Raw genomic sequence first — 24,002 nt, 5'->3', positions numbered from 1 at the left:
CAGGTGGGCCTCCCTGCGGTCCTGCATGTGGGTGTTGAGCCTGATGGTATCTACCTTTTGAGGCGGTTCCATTTACACAGTTCCATATGAGCTCAAATCAAGGGAGACCCTGGCGTAATGGGACAAGTGCCCAAGGTCTCTGGTCTATCAGATTCGGCTGAAACAGGAAACCAAGGGGTTTCTGGTCTGGTGGCTTTACTCTCCGGTATTTCGGCAGGGCACAGCCTTCCTCCCCTTTTATTGGACAGTGGTCACCACCAGTGCCAGTCTGTCCAGGTGGGGACGTATCCTGGCACTGGGTTCTGCTCAGGGTCGTTGGACGCTGGAGGAATCCGGACTGCCGATCAATATCCTGGGACTTTGATCAATCAGACTTTGTATTGATCATGGACGGGACGACTTCATGTGCTCCTTGTACAGATCAAGTCAGACAATGTCACGGTGGTGGCCTATGTCAATAACCAGGGCAGAACAAAGTGTGTTGGTAGTCCTGACAGTAGCCAGCATCCTCTGGTGGGCAGAATGCCTGGTTTCGGTCCTCTACGCCATATGAATTCTAGGAGTGGAAAACTGACAGCCGGCTAGTGTTGGTCCACAGCGTGGTCCCTACACCAGGACATGTTTCATCGGATATGTCTCCAATAGGGCACTACCGAGGTAGATCTGTTGGAGTCCGGGCTTAACAGAATGGTACTGAGGTTTCTGGCAAGGTCACGGGATCCTCTTGTGGACACCAGACACTCTGCTGGGGCCAGCATAGTCAGATCTACGCTTCTCCTCCTCTCAAGCTTCTGCCGCGGCTTTTGCGCAGGATCGAGGCCGAAGGGATTCTGGTCATTAGTGGGCCTGGATTGGCTTTGTCGGTCTTGGTACACGACCTGGTGTGCTTGGTTGCCAACGTCCCTTTGCGACTGCCTCTCAGGGAGGATCTACTGTACCAAGGGCCGATCTTCCATCCTGCTTTAGTCGCTGGTTTTGAAGGCCTGGCTGTTATGAGCCAGGTGCTGAATTTATGATGCTGCTGAGGGCTAGGAAGTCTTCCTCTAGGAAGATTTACCATCGGACGTCAATAGCATACATATCCTAGTGTGAGGTGCTTTGGCATTTACCCTGGTTCTTTCTCAGTGGCTCGGATTTCAAACTTTCTTCATGGGGGGGGTTGAGCAGAACTTGGCCTTGAGTACCATCAAGGGCCAGGTGTCAGCCTTGGCGGTTTTCTTCGGCGTCCCCTGGCCTCGCACTCCCTGGTGCATACTCTTAAGCAACGGGTTCAACATCTGCTTCCACCAGGGCGGTCTCTTCTACCACCATGGGATCTGCTCTTGGTGCATTCGGTTCTACAGAAGCCTCCCTTTGGAAATGTTCGGGAGGTTCCTTTGCTTACTCTGTCCCAGAAGATGGCCTTTTTGGTGGCTATCACCTCTGCTTGCACAGTGTCAAAACCTATATTTAGGCTAATTTTAGCCAATGTTTGCCCATGCAGGACAAAGCAACAGGTTCACTTTAATGCCAGACCACGTAGTTTCCTAAATGCACCTTCTCTTTGCTCTCCTGCTGCTCTGTTTGCCCATGGTAGTGAAGAAAGTTAGCCGTGCTCTGATTGGAGCTTACACAGAACTGAGGACTTTCACTTAGTGACTGAGCGTCCACTTGCTAAACACCAGTGCAGGCGGGACTTTCATTGAAGTACACCTGTTTTTGCCAAGCATGGGAAAAGCACAGGATCCTTTTAAAGTGGTTGTAAACCTCCGACATGAAATATGAACAAAGCAAATCCCTCTATAGCGTGTCTCAATTAGGAGCACTAAGGGGTTGATTCACTAAAACTGGAGAGTGCAAAGCTTAATTGAACAAGCTGACGTTAGAAGCTGATTGGCTACCATGCACAGCTGTACCAGATTTTGCGCTCTCCAGTTTTAGTAAATCAACCCCTGAGTGCATGAGTCACTTCTGATAATTTTTTCCTGACACCAAGAAATAAATGGTGACGGCGAAGAACCCCAAGCTGATTGACAGCCTCAGCTCTGTTCCTGTGTAAAAGTAGATGTGTCTCTTCCCTCCAATCAGCTCTCAGAGCTCCCCTCACAGACTGTAACTTCAGTTCTACTCCCTTTTTTCTTTGGCTTTGAATGGATGTAGAGAAGAGAAGACTGCAGATAGACAAATACAACTTATGTAGGAGTATTTGTTTCATCTGTGTATCACAGGCCAGTCACTGCACTAAGTATATGGAAGGGTTTACAACCACTTTAAAGTAATTTGTGATGTGACTTTTTGCTGTTCTTTTATATGCTTGTCCTTCCATTTATTCTATTAAATGTAGAAATGTGTAAATTAGCCAATAGAGGGAGCTGTGTGTTACACTCCAATATCTAAGCTGTTGAGATAAGATATCTGGGTGTGCATTGTATTTAGTACAAAAATACTCAATAATTTATACCCAAAATAATATGTATGCAAAACAGATACACAAACCGAGCTCTTCCCGGGATCGACAGACTCGTAGGCTTCCTTTGTGAGATGGAGCAATGAATGCACAGCCATTGTGTAGCACTGCAAATGAGGAAGCATCGCCTCTTTATGTAGTGAACAAACATGACCACCTCCATGCCCATATACTGTATACTCACAAACTATTCTGAAAACAAAGGCTTTAAAATAATTTACATACATTCTCCATATAATGTAAATTAAGTCCATCTGCTTTCAGACATAAAAAAAAAAATCAAAACTGATGCGGAATCCCTTTGTGACGTCACCAAGCTAATGTACAATCCCTTTATGTGACGTCACCAATCTAATGTACAATGCCTTTACAAGACGTCACCAAGCTAATGTATAATCCCTTTATGTGACGTCACCAAGCTAATGTACAATCCCTTTATGTGACGTCACCAAGCTAATGTACAATCCCTTTATGTGACGTCACCAAAGTGTACAAATGAATCTACAAAAATCTGTAGCTGTGTTACCTGTTGTAGCAGAAAATGACAGAAAAGAGGGTATAGATTAAATTGTGTTCTCGTTATTTTTTTTGTTTGTTCTAAGGTCCAGGAATTCGAACAGGTCAATGGCAAGTACAGCACCCCGGATATGATTCCAGAGGGGACAGAGAACAGGAAATGTTTTGACACGGGTTCTTCAGATCCTACCACGCCGGTTCCAGCCAGTCCCGCTCCCATACAGCCAGGTGCTGTGGCTTTTTCAGGTAGACACTCTTCTTTTTGTCTTTCAAGACATTTGATAGGCTAAATGGGTCAGCTTTGTTCTGGAAATAAGTGTTGCCGGTAGCTGAGCAGTTAGGCAGCCCATAGGTCAAGGGAGCCAAATTCAATTTCATTGTGGGCCACATCAGCATTATGGTTCCCATAATAGTTCCGGTTGTTTCTGTAAGACTATATACATTTATCCGGGACTTTTTTACTGAAAGGATAGGTGCAGGAACTCAACCTCGCCCCCACGCTGAATCGCATTAAATGGTGGGTGTGGCCAAATTGCACTAACAGTGAGAGGATCTTAAAGCAGCAATAACTACCAGAAGTATGTTGTGTGCAACCTTCAGGGATACACTATGTACAGAGTTCGCTTTCAGGGATGTCCTATGCACAGGGTGGAGGCGTGCGCTACATACAGAGTGCAGGGTTAAGGGGTGTGTTATGTACAGAGTGCAGGGTTCAGCTCTCTCTTTAACAGGCTGTCCACATCTCTCTTCCACCCCTCCTTGGTTCAGACCTTTGCACGGCCCTACCCCACCTCTGCACATGTTTCCCCCCACAGCCCTCATCTCACCTGCGCAGAGCAGTCTAGCTACAGTAGTCATTGGTCGGCATCTGTGTCGGCATCTGTGCACTCAGGCACAGATGGGGATCACAGTGCAGCTTACTACGTGATGCCCCATCCCACCTTTGACCACTCCGCACCTTCATCTGCATCTCCCTTGTCTCCGTCGTGAGTGCAGGGCAGGCGGGGATCTGTGAGAGCAACCAAGAGGAACGCTGAAGGAAGGCTTCTGTGTTTACAAGTAACGGCGGTGAGTGGGGAGCAGAGGTGAGAGCCAGAGGTGGCAGAACAGAGTTCCGCCACATCCTGGGTGAAACAAAGCCCTGGGTCTGAGGGCCACATAAAACAGCAAGGTCCATAAAGACATGGATGAGCCAGTTTGGGGCGGAGGAACTTGACTGATCTGCACAGAGTCCTGACCTCGACCCGATAGAACTCCTTTGGGAGGAATTAGAGACTGTGAGCCAGGCCTTCTCGTCCAACATTAGTGCCTGACCTCACAAATGAGCTTCTGGAAGAATGGTCAAACATTTCCATAGATACACTCCAAAACCTTGTGGACGGCCTTCCCAGAAGATCTGAATCTGCTATAGCTTCAAAGGGAGGGCCAATTCAATATTGAACCCTACGGACTAAGACTGGACAATACTTTTGGCAATATAGTGTATCTTATGGCAGCTGTGTGTCTACATGTGCCATGATCTTATAGGGGGAAAAAAATCAAGAAGAGGAATGGGCTTAGGCTGGAGACTCTCAGTACATGTGCAAAATATCTACCAAGTTTTCAAATGTACCCAATAGATTTACTGTATGTAGTGTAGAGCACAGGCAAACTTATGTGTGTAGTGTTATACACCAATCAGCCATACAATTTTGACCAACCACCTAATATTGAGCAGGTTCCCCCCTTTTGCTGCCAAAACATCCCTGGCCCCTTGAGGCATGGACTATACTAGACCAATGAAGGTATGCTGTGGTTTCTGCCTCAGTTGGCTTGGCTTCTTTCCTAATGCGTCCCGATACCATCTCTTCCCCGGGTAAAACACACAAACTCACCCGGCCATCCAACTGATGCAAAAGAAAACATGATTCATCAGAACGGGCCACCTTCTTCCATTGCTCCGTGGTCCAGTTATGATGCTCACGTGTCCATTGTAGGTGCTTTTGGCTGTGTACACGGGTCAGCATGTCCACCCTGATTGGTCTGCTGATACACAGCCCCATACACAACAAACTGCGATGCTCTGTGTGTTGTGACACCTTTCTATTAGAACCAGCATTCATTTTTTTCCAGCAATTTGTGCTCCATTAGCTTTTCTATTGGATTGGATTAAACAGGCCAGCCTTTGCTCCACACCTCCATCAATGAGCCTTCCCTCCCCACCTCCATCAATGAGCCTTCCCTCCCCACCTCCATCAATGAGCCTTCCCTCCCCACCTCCATCAATGAGCCTTCCCTCCCCCACCTCCATCAATGAGCCTTCCCTCCCCACCTCCATCAATGAGCCTTCCCTCCCCACCTCCATCAATGAGTCTTCCCTCCCCACCTCCATCAATGAGTCTTCCCTCCCCACCTCCATCAATGAGTCTTCCCTCCCCACCTCCATCAATGAGTCTTCCCTCCCCACCTCCATCAATGAGTCTTCCCTCCCCACCTCCATCAATGAGTCTTCCCTCCCCACCTCCATCAATGAGCCTTCCCTCCCCACCTCCATCAATGAGCCTTCCCTCCCCACCTCCATCAATGAGCCTTCCCTCCCCACCTCCATCTATGAGCCTTCCCTCCCCACCTCCATCAATGAGTCTTCCCTCCCCCACCTCCATCAATGAGTCTTCCCTCCCCCTCCTCCATCAATGAGTCTTCCCTCCCCCACCTCCATCAAGGAGCCTTCCCTCCCCCACCTCCATCAAGGAGCCTTCCCTCCCCCACCTCCATCAAGGAGCCTTCCCTCCCCCACCTCCATCAAGGAGCCTTCCCTCCCCCACCTCCATCAAGGAGCCTTCCCTCCCCCACCTCCATCAAGGAGCCTTCCCTCCCCCACCTCCATCAAGGAGCCTTCCCTCCCCCACCTCCATCAAGGAGTCTTCCCTCCCCCACCTCCATCAAGGAGCCTTCCCTCCCCCACCTCCATCAAGGAGCCTTCCCTCCCCCACCTCCATCAAGGAGCCTTCCCTCCCCCACCTCCATCAAGGAGCCTTCCCTCCCCCACCTCCATCAATGTGTCTTCCCTCCCCCACCTCCATCAATGTGTCTTCCCTCCCCCACCTCCATCAATGTGTCTTCCCTCCCCCACCTCCATCAATGAGCCTTCCCTCCCCCACCTCCATCAATGAGCCTTCCCTCCCCCACCTCCATCAATGAGCCTTCCCTCCCCCACCCCCATCAATGAGCCTTCCCTCCCCCACCCCCATCAATGAGCCTTCCCTCCCCCACCCCCATCAATGAGCCTTCCCTCCCCCACCCCCATCAATGAGCCTTCCCTTCCCACCTCCATCAAGGAGCCTTCCCTCCCCACCTCCATCAAGGAGCCTTCCCTCCCCACCTCCATCAAGGAGCCTTCCCTCCCCACCTCCATCAAGGAGCCTTCCCTCCCCACCTCCATCAAGGAGCCTTCCCTCCCCACCTCCATCAAGGAGCCTTCCCTCCCCACCTCCATCAATGAGCCTTCCCTCCCCCACCTCCAGCAATGAACCTTGGCCATCCGTTTAATCTGTCACCAGTACCTTGCTTTTCCTTCCATGTACCCCTCTTGGTTGGTCCTAACCACTGCAGACCAGGAAAATCCCACAAGAGCTTCAGTTTTGGTTCTTATCAAAGCCGCTCAAATCTTTATGCTTGACCATTTCTTCTTCTTTTATCACATCAACTTCAGGAACAACATGTTCACTTGTTGCCTAATATATTCCACCCACATTCAGATGCCATTGTAATGAGATAATCAATGTTATTCACTTTACCGGCCAGTGGTAATAATGTTATGGGTGATCCATGTATCTCTGAATGTTACAAGGAGCCTCATGCAGGGACAAGAGTGGGTTATACGTCTGCAGTTTCTTATGTCTACCCGTAGGCTTTCAAAGTGACCTCAAATGTATAGTCAGTAGGAAAACTTTAGAGCAGAAATGATTTAAGCAAAATTGTTTCTATAGGTTGCTGTGTAACAGTTACTTCTGAATAGTATTCTTTTTTTATTTTTATTTTCTAGAAAAAAGTGAGACGCCATCTTTGTTATCTGAGGAAGTGGAGAGCACGGATCAGAAGTCCATACAGCAGTCAGAGCCTCCGGTGAGATATCCATTGTTCCCTTCAAAACACTCCATCATTTATCAAATGATGTACACTTTATGATCAAATGTTTGTGGTTAAAGTTGCAGCAACTTTGAAAAGGTGCCTGCGCTACTTTAGTGCAACTTTGATCCATGGAATGGGAAGTCGGATCAAAATAACACTAAAAGTCGCATCAAAGATACGCTAATGTGAATGAAGCCTTAGTTTTTTGTCGCACAGAGCAGTGACAATTGGTCAGAACTTATTTTGATTTTAGATGGAGCACAGAAGAGGGTTTGGCTATTAACAATTCTCTTTACCAGCATATGGTGGTACCTTCACCTCAGGAGAACATACTGACATACCTGATGGCCGATCTGTATATTTACGTTTTAATGCACTGAACTTATACTCTCTGAAGAAGAGACGCTTGAGAGGGGATATGATTTAAATTTACAAATACCGTACTGGTGACCCCACAATATATAAATACCGTACTGGTGACCCCACAATATATAAATACCATACTGGTGACCCCCACAATATATACCGTATTTATCGACGTATAACATGCACTTTTTACCCCTTAAAATTGGGGGAAAGTCGTGGGTGCGTGTTATACGCCGATTCCCACTGTCTGTGAGGCTAAAATACTGAGCGGCGCCGAAAAAGACTGAGCGGCGCCGAAAAAGACCGAGCCGTCTTCTCAGCTCCGCTCGTAGTCCCGCCTCCCTGCTTTTTCTGGAGCGAGCGCTGCCGAAAAAGACCGAGCCGACTCTACTGTGTGCTCTGCTCGGCTTGCAGTCCCGCCCATACTGGGCGGGACTGCGAGCCGAGCCAAGCCGAATACACAATAGAGTCGGCTCGGTCTTTTTCGGCAGCGCTCGCTCCAGAAAAAGCAGGGAGGCGGAACTACGAGCGGAGCCGAGCAGGCGGCTCGGTCTTTTTCGGCGGCGCTCGGTCTGTCTCGGCAGCGGGATATTTAAACATGGGCAAGGCTGCAAACGGCGCTGGGCGAGCTGAAAATGACACTGGCAAGCTGCAAATGACACTCTGCAAGGCTGTAAACAGCGGTGGGCAAGCTGCAAATGACACTGATCATTCTGCAATTATGGACAAGGCTGCAGATGCACACTGATAAGGCTGCATTGATGGGCATTTAAATGTAAGTTTTTTTTCCCCTTAAACTTCCCTCCTAAAACTTTTTTTCCTTAAAATGCCCTCCTAAACTTGGGGTGCGTGTTATACGCCGGTGCGTGTTATACCCCGATAAATACGGTAAATACCATACTGGTGACCCCACAATATATAAATACCAGACTGGTGACCCTACAATATATAAATACCATACTGGTGACCCCACAATATATAAATACCCGACTGGTGACCCCACAATATATAAATACCGGACTGGTGACCCCACAATATATAAATACCGGACTGGTGACCCCACAATATATAAATACCGTACTGGTAACCCCACAATAGGGATAAAACTTTTTCGCGGAAGGGCGTTTAACAAGACACTTGGTCGCTCATTAACATTAGAAGAAAATCTTTTTTTTTTTTTTTTTAAAGTGTTTATTTAAGTTTTCAACAGAACAGCTTATACATCAATCAGGATACATATCGAATATCAGCACTCCAGATGTACAGACAGAGGTATAAACCCGTAGAATCCAGCATAAAGTGATGTATGCAGTGGCCCGAGCACCACCCGTGTAGGTAACCCACCAGGCAGCGAGCTGACATACAGCTCGCTGTCTACACCATCATATGTAGCCAAAGCTATGGTGGTACTCGGAGCACCACAATATTAAAATAAACGGTGAGGGCACACCACAGGAGTGATCAAGACAATTAAACACAGAAACAAAAACCCCAACAAAACCTAGACACAGAAAGACAAGCAGGCATACCAAACACACACACATCACATCCACACAAGTCACCGTCCCACTGAGCAATCACCATTTTTAACATACATAGCATCTTCACAGGGTCATATAACAACCGACTTCTTCCATAATCCGCCCCTTCCCCCCCTGTAATCCAGTAGCATACTCCAAGTAACCTAAGGCCCCGGCCCAACCCCTACAGCCCCACCTAGGGGACTTGCGAGGATAGGACAAGAAAAGAGGTTTAACCTTAAACTACTTAGAGGGTTCTTTACTGTAAGAGTGGCAAGGATGTGGAGTCTCCTTCCACAGGCGGTGGTCTCAGCGGGGGGCACCGATAGTTTCAAGAAACTGAACGACCACAACTTGCAGGGATATACAATGTAATACTGACCTATAATCACACACATTTGATGGACTTGCGTCTTTTTTCAACCTCACATAGTATGTAATGTTAAACCCATTATACAATAATCAAATAAAGAAAAACAATTTCTGATAGAAGTGATGACAATTCAAACTCTATAAAACCCATCTCATCTGTAGAACGCACTTAGACTAACTTGTAATTTGAAGCCATTTAGACATCACGTTGGATGTAAAAAACAACCTTGTGAAGTAATCCCGGAACAAAAGCCATCCACTTACCATACCTAGTCCATTTAGCGATAATGATTTTGTAATGTAATAGTGTGTAAATAAATTACATTTTTTGTAGAAAAGCAGATTAGCTGATGTCCATATTTTGCTTCTGTCTTTATCAAATTTTTCACGTGATAATGTAGGAACGTGCTTGCATATATTCTTTGATCGCTTATTTTAAAGTGCATGTAAACCCTAACAACGAGTTTTTTATTTGCTCCTTTTCAGTCTGTTAAATATACCATACAGCATGTTTTGTTATATCTGTTCTGTAAGTGCAAATAAATTCCTTTTGATCTGTCAACACTCTTGTGAGCTGGTATTATCCTGTACCACCTGTTATCAGTAAGCCCTTGTACACACGGTCGGATATTCCAACAACCAAATCCGTCGGATTTTGTCCGACGGATCTTTTCCGAAACTGTTGCATACACACAGTCGAACAAAGTTGTCGGAAAATCCGATCTTTCAGAACGTGATGGCGTTATTTCGTTACGACGGGACTACGTTCAGGCTAGTAGCCAATAGCTTTGATATAGGAATTTGATCTGAGCATGTGTGGCACTTTGTCCAATCGGAATTCTCTACACATGATCGGAGTATGTCCGATCGGAGCATTTTGTCTGAAAATATTTCCGGCAAGTTGGAAAATTTGGTCCGACGGATATTCCGACGGAAACAGTACGATGCAGACCACACGCAGTCGGAATGTCCGACAAAACGCTCCGATCGGACACATTCCGTCTGAATCTCCGACCATGTGTACAAGGGCTTAGAGTTGTGCCCAGCTCTCTATGGACAGACCTGCCTATGCTATGGCGAGAGAGAAGAGGTATTTTGCAGATGTAAATCACTTCTTTCCCTGCATGCAAGTCACAATAGCAGGGGATTTTGACCGGCTCTCTATGGAGCCGGTTCACATAGCTCCGGTGTGACTTTGCACAGGAGCCCTGTGTATCTTTTGGTCCGTTTTAAGCCCGAATTCAGACAAAAAATCAACCTGAAATGGTGAACGGGTATGCACAGGACCCCTGCTCGGAGCCGCATGGGTATTAGGTGTGAACCCAGTCTAAAGAATGGTGCACACATGCACTCCCTTATCTCAGCATAAAGTTTACCGCCAATGTTTCTTAGCTTTACCGGGCTAACAATCTTTCCTGGTTGGGTAAAATAGCGGCGATCTTTCCTGGTTGGGTAGAATAGCGGCGATCTTTCCTGGTTGGGTAGAATAGCGTCGATCTTTCCTGGTTGGGTAGAATAGCGGCGATCTTTGCTGGTTGGGTAGAATAGCGGCGATCTTTGCTGGTTGGGTAGAATAGCGGCAATCTTTCCTGGTGGGGTAGAATAGCGGCAATCTTTCCTGGTTGGGTAGAATAGCGGCGATCCTTCCTGGTTGGGTAGAATAGCGGCGATCCTTCCTGGTTGGGTAGAATAGCGGCGATCCTTCCTGGTTGGGTAGAATAGCGGCGATCCTTCCTGGTTGGGTAGAATAGCGGCGATCCTTCCTGGTTGGGTAGAATAGCGGCGATCCTTCCTGGTTGGGTAGAATAGCGGCGATCCTTCCTGGTTGGGTAGAATAGCGGCGATCCTTCCTGGTTGGGTAGAATAGCGGCGATCCTTCCTGGTTGGGTAGAATAGCGGCGATCCTTCCTGGTTGGGTAGAATAGCGGCGATCCTTCCTGGTTGGGTAGAATAGCGGCGATCCTTTCTGGTTGGGTAGAATAGCGGCGATCCTTCCTGGTTGGGTAGAATAGCGGCGATCCTTCCTGGTTGGGTAGAATAGCGGCGATCCTTCCTGGTTTGGTAGAATAGCGGCGATCCTTCCTGGTTTGGTAGAATAGCGGCGATCCTTCCTGGTTGGGTAGAATAGCGGCAAACAAGATGACAGTTCTCCCCAGAATTTAGTATTTCCAATCTTTACCGATTTCATTACTGTCTTATTTTTTTATTAAGTTTCAACCATTTATCTTAACATTTATTTGGAGCTCGGGAGTTTGCAGGCTGGCTTGTTCTACTTTGTATGTTCTGGGAGTTTCCCACGTTTTACGTTATTAGAGAGCCGTCCAGTTCATTCAGCTGTATCAAATTTTTTTTTTCCATAATCCACAAACCAGATTGGGTTAGGCTGGAGACGCAAGCAAGTGCTCTGCTCCCTATAGACCTTCTACTATGGCTCTCTCCTAGGGAAAGTAAAGTCATTTTAGGTCCCTCTCTGTCACGGTCCCTTCATCTTTGGGACACAGTGTGCAAACTATACCCCTTGAAGTCACCACATACTCCGGTGGCCTCCTCTTTACTAGGGCTGCGCGATTAATCGTTAAATAAATCGGCCGTGCGTTACCCGCGTGTTGCAGGTCAATTTCAATAGCACGCCAAATGTGACTTTTTTTTTTTTATGGTATAATTTTGCACGATGATGTTGCGCCACGAGAATTGTGATCCTTATTCTAAGAACCAGGTGGATATATCTTCCAGGGCCTTCTACAAGAATTGGTGCCTACATGACCTTGAGACTCAGAGTATCTCGGAGATGTACGCTCTATTTTCATGCCAAGGCAGCAAACTTTCCTACCAAACAGCCTGGGAGTCAGAGATGGGTGAGGTTATGGAGGAGGATGAGTGGACCCAGTGGTCGACCATGGTGCACAGGGGGAATTTTTAATACTTCCTTGGTGGAGGTGAATTACAAAGCGTTGTCCCGTTGGCATCTCGTTCTGCCAAGGCTGGCTAAAATCTACCCCGATGCCTTGCCCTTTTATTTCACAGGGTGCGGGCAGGAGGAATATGCTCCATGTCTGCTGGTCCTGCTCGAAGCTATTTATAATTTGTATATTTAATCTTCTCTACTCAGTAACTGGGGTAAATACACTCAAAAACATTAAAGGAGTTGTAAAGTCTTGTGTTTTTTTTTTACCTTAATGCATTCTATGCATTAAGGTAAAAAACCTTTTGTGCTGCAGCTGCCCCCCAGACCCCCCCCCCCCTTTTACTTACCTGAACCTGATTGTTCCAGTGATGAGCACAAGCCCAGCAGCTCCAGCCGCTGTCTCGGGTACTCATTGGATAGGTTGATAGCAACAGGAGCCATTGGCTCCCGCTGCTGTCAATCAAATCCAGTGACCTGGTGGCGAGGCCGAGTCCTGCTGTCTGTGTCAATGGGCATAGCAGCAGGACTCGGGAGCGCACCCGCATGGGTGCCCCCACGGAAATCCTCTCTCCGTGGCGGCATTCGCTGAAGTGGAGGGGGCCAGGAGCGCCGCCGGGGGACCCCAGACAAAAGGAGGATTGGGGCACTGTGCAAAACCATTGAACAGAGCAGGTAAGTATAACATGTTATTTAAGAAAAGAAAAGAAAAACGACCTTTACAATCACTTTACCACTAGCCGACCAGCCGCTGTCATTATACAGGCTCTCTTGCGCAAATCGCCGTAGCTGTACTGCGGACCTTTAGATATCCTTAGCAGGTGCGAGTGACATAGGAGCCGATGCACGCGGAGCACCCGCGATCGCTCCTGAGAGAGACAGAATGGGGAATCTGTCAAAGTAAGCAGCCTAATCTCCGTTCTGTCAGGGAGAGGAGAGAGATCAGCTGTTCCTAGTGATTAGGAACAGCGATGTCTCTCTACTCCCTGTCAGAACACTGCCCCCACAGTTAGAAACACCTCCCTGGGACACGCTTAACCCCTTGATCGCCCCCTAGTGTTAACTCCTTCCCTGCCAGTGACATTTACACAGTAATCAGTGGCTATTTTTAGCTCTGATCGCTTATATATATATTAAAATTGCCATAACTATCTCCCCTATTTTGTAGATGCTATAACTTTTGTACCAATCAATATACACTTATTGCAATTTTTTTTTTTTACCAAAAATATATAGAACAGATATTGGCCTAAACTGATGAAAAAATTTGTTTTTTTTTGTTTCGTTTTTTAATTGTTAAATATGTATTATAGAAAAAAGTAAAAAAAATTGTGTTTTTTTTTTCAAAATTGTCAGTCTTTTTTTGTTTATAGCGATAAGCAATAAAAACCGCATAGGTGATCGAATACCACGGAGCGAAAGCTCTGTGGGGGGAAAAAAGGACATAAATTGTGTTTTGGGTACAGTGTCGCACCACCGCACAATTATCCTCTCAAAAAATGGCCTGGTCATTAAGGGGGCCAATCCTTCCGGAGCTGAAGTGGTTAAGGCAGCGTTATTTACTGGCCTGTCGGATGAAATCCCCAAACATCTCAGAACCTTTTACTTTTTTTATCTTCTTAGCGGCCAAATTGTCTGCAGTATGTAGGGTCTTGAAGTTGACTGCTCTCTCCTGCAAGGAACCTTTTCTCGATTCTTCACCAGGAAGGTGAAAACTGAAAGGTGGTTTCCTTGTTTCCCCCACAACAAATTGTGGCAGTAGGCCAATCGAAATAACAAATGGAAAAAAAAAAAAGTGTGTGTTGTGGGGGGGGAAGGAGTGAGAACCCCATCACCTTTTACAAAACAAATGCAGAGGAGAGCGCCTAGCTGGCCAGGGATGTGTTGTTCAAGAGGGGCCCTCCATCAGACTAGTGTACTCTTCAGAATCCAGAAAGTGGAACCAGCAAGCCCTAGCATGCGGGAATTTTCGAGGGGTGGTCATTGGCTATGCTAACTTCCTCCATCTCTGCAACTTTTCAGATGTGTCAGCAAGTTGTTGTTTTTTGGGGGGGAGGGGGGGAGAGAGAGTCAGTGGAGCTCCTCCACGCCGGGATACACATCCTGGCCTGTGTTCACTAAATCCATGGCTAATTACGTAAAATACAAATTTCTGGGGATGGACGAGTGGTGAAGAAGAAATGGAGCCGGGGTAAAATCTAGAGTATAGGTAGTGACAGGGCTGTTTTAAGGCAGAGCAAAAGGGGCAGCTGCCCTGGGCCCTGTCATTGTTGTGGGGCCCATAGCAGCTGCCTCATACTTGCCAACTATCCTGGTTTAAATTGCCTCGTCCCTTGAAATTTTAGTCCTGTGCTGTGTCCCGTTATCTCAGTGTGAAGTGCTGCTACTAATGCTGCCCAGCTCTGCACTATTGTTGTGTACAGATGACTCATCTGCAGACCCTTTGTTTACGTGTTTACCAGCATTCATATGTAAATAGCAGTGGCATTCATATGTAAATAGGGGATATTATGCCCACCCTCAAGGGGGCATGATATGTATATTATGCCCCACTGAGGTCATATCCACAGTAATCTCTAGCAACCAATCAACAAGCAGAAATCATGTGCTGTAACCTCTAGCAACTAATCAGTGAGCTGTAATGTGTGCTGTAACCTCTAGCAACCAGTCAGTGAGCGGTAATGATACACTGTAACCTCTGGCAACCAATCACAATAGCTGCCTGATCTGATTCAGTAAACTGATTTTGAGTCTAGCTGCTATTTATTGTATGTCTCAGAGCAAGTGGAGAGGGAAACTGCATTGGGGGGGGGAGGGGGGGCAAGAAAAGTTTTGCCCAGGGTCCAATCAATATTAAAGACGACCCTGGGTAGTGACATTATATATGATGATGTGGACCACTACCCAATAGGGTTGAATAGACGGGCAGGTCCACCATGTATGTAGTAGAGTACCTGGCTCAGTGTGTGTGTGTGTGTGTGTGTGTGTGTATATATATATATATATATATATATATATATATATATATATATATATATATATATATATATATAATATAATTATTATTTTTTTTTTTAACCTAGTGACAGTTGTTTTAATGTAATATGCCTTTTTTTAAGCCACCAACCAAACAGGAGAAGGAAGAACCTGAAGAAAAAAGTGAAAATGTAGAAGGAAAAGAAAAGCAAGTAAAAGATGGTGTTGAAGAAGAAGAGGAAAAGGACTCTACTGAGCAGACTCCTAAAGGCATGTATGAACATGGACAGACACCTCCATTATGGATCATTGAAATAAATTGTAGCATATTGTGTTTTTTTTTTTTTTTTTTATCACAGCCAATCAGTTATACCATGTAAAGTTCGCACTGATACTTTTTTTTGCAGCTGAAGCACTTCAAGAAGAGAAATCCTTGGAAAAATCGGGACTGAACAACACTCAGACCAAAACCGAGGACAAGGAACCTAAGTCGGGTATGCCCAGCTGCCTTTACATCAAAATGGCGTTGATGTTGACACCTTCTGCTTCCGTTTTTTTAGTACACCAAAGCTCTACGGGGACTACAGTAATACCTCGTATTGCAAGCAACGCGATTTACGAGCGTTTCGCAATACGAGCCAATGACTCGGTTTGTGAGTGTTGTCTCGAAAGACGAGCAGGATTCAAGCTAATGGGGTGTGCAGTAATGCATTTGGCCAGATGTGATCAGTGACACACTGAGCCACTTGAAAACACTCCGTTCCCGAGCTCATCTGAGCGGCTCTGAGTGGTCTCCAAGTGTTTCCGAGTGTCTCCTGCACCCCCCACCACTGGCCACATGGGGTACTGCATACGATAGCAGTCACTGTGAAACAAATTATCCAAGTTTCCATCGACTTCTATGGGGAAACTCGCTTTGATATACAAGTGCTTTGGATTACAAGCATGCTTCTGGAATGAATTATGCTCGTAATCCAAGGTACTACTGTATATGTAGACCAGGCGTGGCCAACCAGTGGCCCGCGGAGCCCTCTGATGTGGCCCGCGACCTCCTGCTCTGGGATGGCGGGTTGGCAAGCCCAGGTTGTGGGTTTGCCGACTCGCCATCCCAGAGCATCAGTGTTGTTAATGAAGACGGCAGTAGAGAAAGTAAGTGGCTACAGAGCTGCATAAACCGATGCTTCCTGTATAGCGCTGCCTCCTGTCACAGGCGAAGTGATACCAAATGCACTCTGCCTGGGACAGCAACAGTCGGTGATACCTAAATGGAAGACTATTATTAAAGGTAAGTTTATTACTAAAATCACAGTGTATATATGGGGGCACATCTCTTCTGCAGTGGTTACTGGGCTGCTTTCAAACTGATCCGCAGGTGCAGAGCAGAACACCTGTGAATTACCTGCACTGAGCCATAGACTTCTCTTATTACTTGCAGGTGTGGGGAGCTTTCAGAAAGTGCAGCACACCTGCAGGATATAATAGAAGTCTAAGGTAAGGCTGGGTTCACACTGCAGCGGTGACGAGAATCGGATGTGATTCGCACCACACTGCAGTGCAAATCACATGCGATCTCTGTGCGGTGCGAGTTCAGCCATACAGATAGTATGGCTGAATTCGCATCATACCCGGCCCAAACTCGCACAGGACCCTTTTTTTGGTCCGCAGCAGAATCGGATCGCATGGGTGTTCACACCAATGCGATCCGATTCCTGTCCGAGTTTGTAGATCGCACTGCGATATGCAAACTGATTTGGGGGTGTCATTAACGTTTCACTGACACTCCCAGCAGTTCGCATAGGGCAGTGTGAACTGCCGCCGGGAGGTATGCGATGCGGGAACCCGCCGCGGATTCGTGGCATTCCCGCATCGCTGCAATGTGAACTTAGCCTAAAGTGAAGCTAACCCGCAGGAAGGCCACAGGTGTACTGCACTGCACGTGAACCACAGCACGCCAGTGTGAAAGCAGTATTAAACCCCTTTGGCATGATCAGTCCGACCCAATCGGACCCTCCGTTCACCTCTATTGAGCCACAGATGTAAACGGACTTGTGAACGTATACACCCACCTAATCCGGTCCACTAAAAAAAAAAACAGAGGGTGGGGGGGGGATCTGTCTTATTCCATCACGGCAGATCAGATTGGAAGGCTCATAGAGTAGAGCGAGCCATGTCCGTGTCCGTTCTGCATATGCAGGGTGGACATGTACCTGTCATCCGCCCGCTCCACTCATTGTGGCCCGCCTGTTACCAAGTCGCTTAAGTTACATAGTTAGTAAGGTTGAATAAAGACACCAGTTCAACCTGAGTGAGTGTCTACAATTGTCCCTATCCCTGTACATTGCACACTCAAATCAGTCCCTACCCTCAAGGAGCCCACAATCCAAGGCCCCCATTCATATACTAGGGCCAATTTTGGAGAGAAGCCAATTAACCTACCTGCATGTCTTTGGAGTGTGGGAGGAAACTGGAGTACCCGGAGGAAACCCACGCAGGCACAGGGAGAACATGGAAACTCCAGGCAGGTAGTGTCGAGGTTGGGATTTTAACCAGTGACCCTTTTTACTGCTAGGTGAGAGTGCTAACCACTACACCACTGTGCCGCCCTAAAGTGGCCCTCCCTCTTTAAAAGGTTAGGCACCCCCTGATGTAGACTGTCCTTGCTGTGCTCTCTAAAAATGCTTGTTACCAAGCTTTGATGTTGATCCAAGGGTTTTACGGCCTGAGTCGCTGACCTCGATGGCGTATTGAAACATTAACCTTAGTAGCTGTATGCTTATTCCACCTTAGTGGCTCAGAGTATTGAGGTCAGGCAACTAGCATTTTCATTAAAAGAAACAGCAGTTTCCTTTTAGGCCTCTTTCACACGGGGCGGATCAGTAAAGATCCGCCCCGTGATGATCCGCTCGCTCAGCGGGGATCGCTCCGTTGTCCCCGCTGAGCCGGCTGCGGACAGGGCGGTCTCCGCACACTGTGCGGGGACCTCCCTGTCAGCTCTCCGCTCTCCTCTATGGGGATCGGACGAGCACGGACCGTGTGTCCGTGTTCATCCGATCCGCTCTGCAGACGGACAGAAAAATAGGATTTTCCTCCGTCTGCAGAATCGGACAGTTGCAGAGGCGGACAATAGCGCGGGTGTCTGCGGATGCTCATCCGCAGACACCCGCTATCCCATAGGGATGAATGTATGGCCCGTATTTCATCCGCAAACGGATGGATGAAATACGGACATACCATCCGCATGTGTGAAAGGGGCCTTAAAGACAAACTAGGCAGATATAAAAGGCGCAAGTTCATGCCGCTCTATAATCAATAATACATCAATCGATGTATTCTATGCCCTTGTACACATGGTCGGAGATTCCGACAACCAAATCCGTCGGATTTTGTCCGAAACTGTTGTATACACACGGTCGGACAAAGTTGTCGGAAAATCAGACGTGATGACGTTATTTCGTTAGGACGGGACTACGTTCAAGCTAGTAGCCAATAGCTTTGGTGTAAGAATTTGATCTGAGCATGCGTGGCACTTTGTCCGATCGGAATTCTCTACACATGATCAGAGAATTTTGTCGGAAAATTTTACCAACAAGTTGGAAAACTTGGTCCGTCGGATACTCCGACGGAAACAGTCCGATGTAGACCACACACAGTCAGAATATCCGACAAAACGGTCCGATCGGACACATTCCGTCGGAATCTCCGACCGTGTGCACAAGGGCTTAAATTGCTCTGAATGGACACACGGAGCTGCAGCTCAGCTCGGGTGCCCCCATGGCAAGCCGCTTGCTGTGGGGGGGGCACTGAACGGGAGGGAGGGGCCCAGGAGCACAGAAAAGGAGGAGCCAGGCTGCTCGGTGCAAAACCAACTGCAACAGAGCAGGTAAGTAGAACATGTATAAGAAACAATCGGTGCCACCCTACCAAAGTGATAAGTGTAAACCTGTGCAAAAACGCACCCAATTGTCCGCAGCTGCTGTGCACTTCCAGTGAATCCACCTCGCCGTACAGCGTGATCATTGTTTTCTAATTAGTGCAGCGCTGCTAATCTCTCACGTGAATAAATATTGATATCAAAAATACAAAATATTATAGACCAATCATATTATGTAATTAATAAATACAATTACATATAATAAATCATTATCCTGTTAAATATAGTTCATATATAAATAAGTGAAAATAAACGTCTGTGGATCCTCGATTGTTGTGAATTCTAATTCATGTCATCCACCACTGTGCTCCTCACGTTCTCTGCAGACAATGCTAAAATGTCCACACCATCATCAGCCGTTACACCCGCTCACCTCAACAATGAGTGGGGTAGACTCAGATACAATTTCTTTACTCTCCCGCTCCACTACGGTCTCACTTCTCCACATCCTACCTGCTACTCTGTGTCCACTCTCAAATATGCAGCCTCCCGGGAGAATCAAACGGATCGTCATAATGATCTCTCATATACAAGTCCCCGCTACTTCTCTCCTTCCTCCACTCCAGCAATACCGCTCGATATTTCCTCTTAGGATATGGCTCCAATATGATGCAATAACAAATAAGAGGATACATAGTGCTCCCAGTTGCAATATTTCTTAAAATGCCCCAATAAAAACACACACTTGCGGGATATTCAATCAAAACTCGCTTAACACTGTTCTAGTGCGTCCGCTCGCTCACCGCTGTGGCTGCGTGACATCACGGGCTCGGCTCCTCCCCTCTACACGCGTATCGCCCCTCTGATTGGGCTTCCTCAGTAGATCCAACAATCAAGGATTCACAGTTTATTTTCACTTATTTACAGATGAACTATATTTAATAAGAGAATGGTTTATTATATGCAATTGTATTTTATTAATTTCTTAATATGATTGGTCTATAAAATTTTGCATTTTTGATATCAATATTTGTTGACGTGAGATTAGCAGCGCTGCACTAATTAGAAATAATTATCAGGCAAGTACAACATGTTTGTTTTTGATTTTTGATTTTTTTTTTAAAGCAGAGGTCCGTCCAAAAAAAAAAATTAAAAGCCAGCAGCTACACGTACTGCAGCTGCTGGCTTTTAATAATCGGACACTTACCTGCCCCAGGGTCCAGCGATGTCGGCACCGCAGCTGATGTTTCCATCAGCTGCTGGGTGCTGCCGCCGCCATTGTGGGTAAGGGAACCCGGCAGTGTAGCATTACTGCTTCACGCCGGGAACCCTACTGCGCATGGGCGAGGCTCCAGCTTTCTCTCCTACTGGGGGAGGGGGGCGGGGAGGCCCACGGTGATTTCACGAGCTGCAGCCCGGACTCCCGGGAGTGGGGACAAGGATACTTGTCAAAGACAGGTATCCTGCCCTCCCCACCTCGAAAGGTGCCAATTCTGGCACTGAAGGGGGAGAGGAGACAAATGAGCGCACTGTTGGGTGGAATTCCGCTTTAAAGGAGACTTTACAATCACTTTAAATAACAAAGTTATATCTGATTTTTTTATTTATTTATTTTTGTTACAGAAGAGGAAAACAAACCCGAGGAAAAAGAAGAATGTGTGAAGCAACAAAATGGAGAAAACTGTATAAAACAAGAAGATGAAAGCGGCGGGAAACAGGAAGACGGCGGAAAATTTAAATTTATGTTTAACATTGCAGATGGCGGGTTCACAGGTAATGCATTTTATCTGGCGGCGTTTCTTTCAGTAATTGTGCGTTACCTTGAGCCATGAGTCAGATTCTGTTATATCCCAGAGACTCTGGTTGGGTGATATGCCCCCTGGAATTCCAAGTTATTTCCCGTGGCCACGGCCATAACAGAGCCAAGTGATGGTGTCACACCTCCCCATCATATAGAATAAACCGGTAACCGGAGAGAAGAATAAAGGTGCAGCGCTAATGAGCAAAACGGAAATAAAACCAAATGGGGATGCTTAGCGTTTGAACATTAACACCATATAAATAAACATTATGGGTGAACCATCAAATATAAAGTGCAATAATTGACATATATATATAGCAAATACCTCAGATATAAAGTGCAAAAATGAACACGTAAATAATGGAGCGTAAAAATCCACTGTAAATAAATTAGTAGTAATGCAATGTGGGTTATTTACTAAAGGAAAATCCACTTTGCACTGCGAGTGCACTTGGAAGTAACATCGCTGTAGATCTGAGGGGGGACATGCAAGGAAAATAAACAGCATTTTAGCCTGCATGTGATTGGATGATAAAATCAGCAGAGCTTCCCCTCATTTCAGATCTACCCCTTAGATTTATAGAGACGGCACTTCCAAGTGCACTTTTAGTGCAAAGTGGATTTGACTTTCGTAAATGAACCCCCCAATGAAACTCTAAAAGTCCAATCTGTGAAAAAGTGCTGATAGATGATTAAATAAATCATGCTGGGAAATGTACCCCATCAGTCGTTCAGACTTTGCGCTGATTATACACCTATGATTGGACGACATCAGTCAATATGAAGATGTATTGCAAGTACACTCTCCTCCAGGGGACTCAAGTCAAAAAGACTCCAGAGGTATAAACCATGGTGTGGATTCACACATAAATGATCAAAGGAAATAACAACTCACATAGGCGAATCTGCTTAATGGGAAATTTAATGTAAAAATGAATGGTTACATAATACATCCAAATACATAGAATGCATTAAGATAAAAAAAAAACTTCTGCCTTTACAACTCTTTTAAGGTAACAAAAAAAAAAAAAACATTCCATTAACACCCCCCCCCCCCCCCCCGCCCCCAGCCCCCTAAATACTGTTTTAGCTCCTCTTTCAATACAGCTCTGTGCCTGAGAGCATCATCCATTATCTCTCTCTATTTCCTCACAAGCCACATGGGCAGCAGTGGGAGCCAGGGCCGCCATCAGGTATCGGGTACAACCGATACAACTGTGAGGGGCCACAAGAAGGCAGGATGTGTGAAGGGGAGCCGTATTGTGCACTATAGAAACAATCTTGCAGCTTCTGCTGCTCTCTGTGTCATTGAGCCCAGACATCGGCCTCTTTACTGCCACCTCTGGCTACTATGTGCATGTGCACTCCTCATGTGAGCTGCCTGTACTGTGCTCCTCTGTGTCGAGAACATGTCCGCTTTGTGAAAACGGACTGGGGCTAGGTAGGAAGATTTCCTTCCTACAGTAGGGGCTGTGAAGGTAAGGGAGGGGGGGGGGGGGCTGTTTTTGTACAGGGAGGGGCCAGAGGCTTGTGTGTTGACAGGTTTGTGCATGTGTGGGGCTGAACTTTATATACAGGTGGGGAGGCTGATAGATATACACAAGTGGAGGGGGGCTGGCATATATACAGGTGCGAGGGGGGCTGGCATATATACAGGTGTGAGGGGGCTGGCATATATACAGGTGGGGGGGGGAGGCTAACGTATATACAGGTTTTTGTTTGTGGGGGGGTGGGGCTGACATATATAGAGGTGTGAGGGGGCTGACATATATACAGGTGTGGGGGGGGGGGGGTGGGGCTGAGATATATAAAGGTGTGAGGGGACTGACATATATACAGGTGTGGGGGGGGGGGGGGTGGGGCTGAGATATATAAAGGTGTGAGGGGACTGACATATATACAGGTGCGAAGGGGCTGACATATATACAGGTGTGGGGGGGTGGGACTGACATATATACAGGTGTAGGGGGGGGCTGACATATATACAGGTGTGAGGGGGGGGTGGGACTGACATATATACAGGTGTGAGGGGGCTGACATATATACAGGTGTGGGGGGGGGGCTGACATATATAAAGGTGTGAGGGGGCTGACATATATACAGGTGTGAGGGGCTGACATATATACAGGTGTGGGGGGGTTGGGCTGACATATATACAGGTGTGGGGGGTGGGGCTGACATATATAAAGGTGTGAGGGGGCTGACATATATACAGGTGTGGGGGGGTGGGGCTGACATATATACAGGTGTGTGGGGGGTGGGGCAGACATATATACAGGTGTGAGGGGGCTGACATATAGACAGGTGTGGGGGGGTGGGGCTGACATATATACAGGTGTGGGGGGGGTGGGGCTGACATATATGCAGGTGTGAGGGGGCTGACATAGATACAGGTGTGTGGGGGGTGGGGCTGACATATATAAAGGTGTGTGGGGGGTGGGGCAGACATATATACAGGTGTGAGGGGGCTGACATATATACAGGTATGTGGGGGGTGGGGCTGACATATATACAGGTGCAGGGGGTGGCATATATACAGGTGGGGGGGCTGAGTGCGTTCAGTTGAGGTGGCCGTTGTGTAGATTATGTGGAATGGCCTGTGGGCAAGCCCTGGGGAATGTTGGTGGTCGGGCTCGGGGGGTGCCCAGGCCTAAAGCTGTGTAAGGGGCACAAACCTTTCTGATGGCTGCCCTGGCGGGAGCCATTGGCTTCTTTTGCTTTCAATAAAATCCTGTGCGGAGGCATCGGCATGTGGGACTGAGCCATGCTGTCTGTGTCTGTGGAGACACACAGCCTTGCTCGGGTAGTGAGTGGCGCATGTAGAAGTGGAGGAGCCTAGACCGCCAGTGGAGGGACCCCAGAAGAGGAGGTTCGGGGCTGCTCTGTGCAATACCATTACACATAGCAGATAAGTATAACATGTTATTTCTTTTTTTTCCTTAAAATAATAAAGAATCACTTTAACTTACAGAAATAATTGTATCCATTTTACTATAGTGCTTCTATACATGATAAATACTATTTCATCACAAGAGATTTCTTTGGACGTGGTGTGCTCCATGTATCCTATTATTATTATTATTATTGTATAAGTAGGTTGAAATTAAGCGATTTGGAGACTT

The 24,002-nt window shown here is 47.0% G+C and overlaps 1 protein-coding gene across 5 annotated transcripts in view; it reads left to right on the top strand.

Annotated features, from left to right (window-relative positions):
• The window catches only part of CHD5 (chromodomain helicase DNA binding protein 5), a 279,954-nt gene that overhangs the window by 234,328 nt on the left and 21,624 nt on the right, over window positions 1-24,002 (top strand). For all 5 annotated transcript variants that reach the window (XM_077458298.1, XM_077458299.1, XM_077458297.1 and 2 more), the window contains exons 30-34: window positions 3,049-3,208; window positions 6,987-7,066; window positions 15,352-15,478; window positions 15,616-15,702; window positions 20,703-20,852. In XM_077458298.1, coding sequence (XP_077314424.1) covers window positions 3,049-3,208; window positions 6,987-7,066; window positions 15,352-15,478; window positions 15,616-15,702; window positions 20,703-20,852 — 604 coding nt within the window. The remainder of the gene's footprint in view (window positions 1-3,048; window positions 3,209-6,986; window positions 7,067-15,351; window positions 15,479-15,615; window positions 15,703-20,702; window positions 20,853-24,002) is intronic.

This window comes from Lithobates pipiens, unplaced genomic scaffold (assembly GCF_037356315.1).
Source record: "Lithobates pipiens isolate NorthernLeopardFrog02 unplaced genomic scaffold, aLitPip1_a1.2 Scaffold_27, whole genome shotgun sequence".
NCBI classification, from domain to species: domain Eukaryota; kingdom Metazoa; phylum Chordata; class Amphibia; order Anura; family Ranidae; genus Lithobates; species Lithobates pipiens.
Note: the sequence above shows the minus strand (reverse complement) of the source record. Positions and strands in the feature narration are given on the sequence as shown.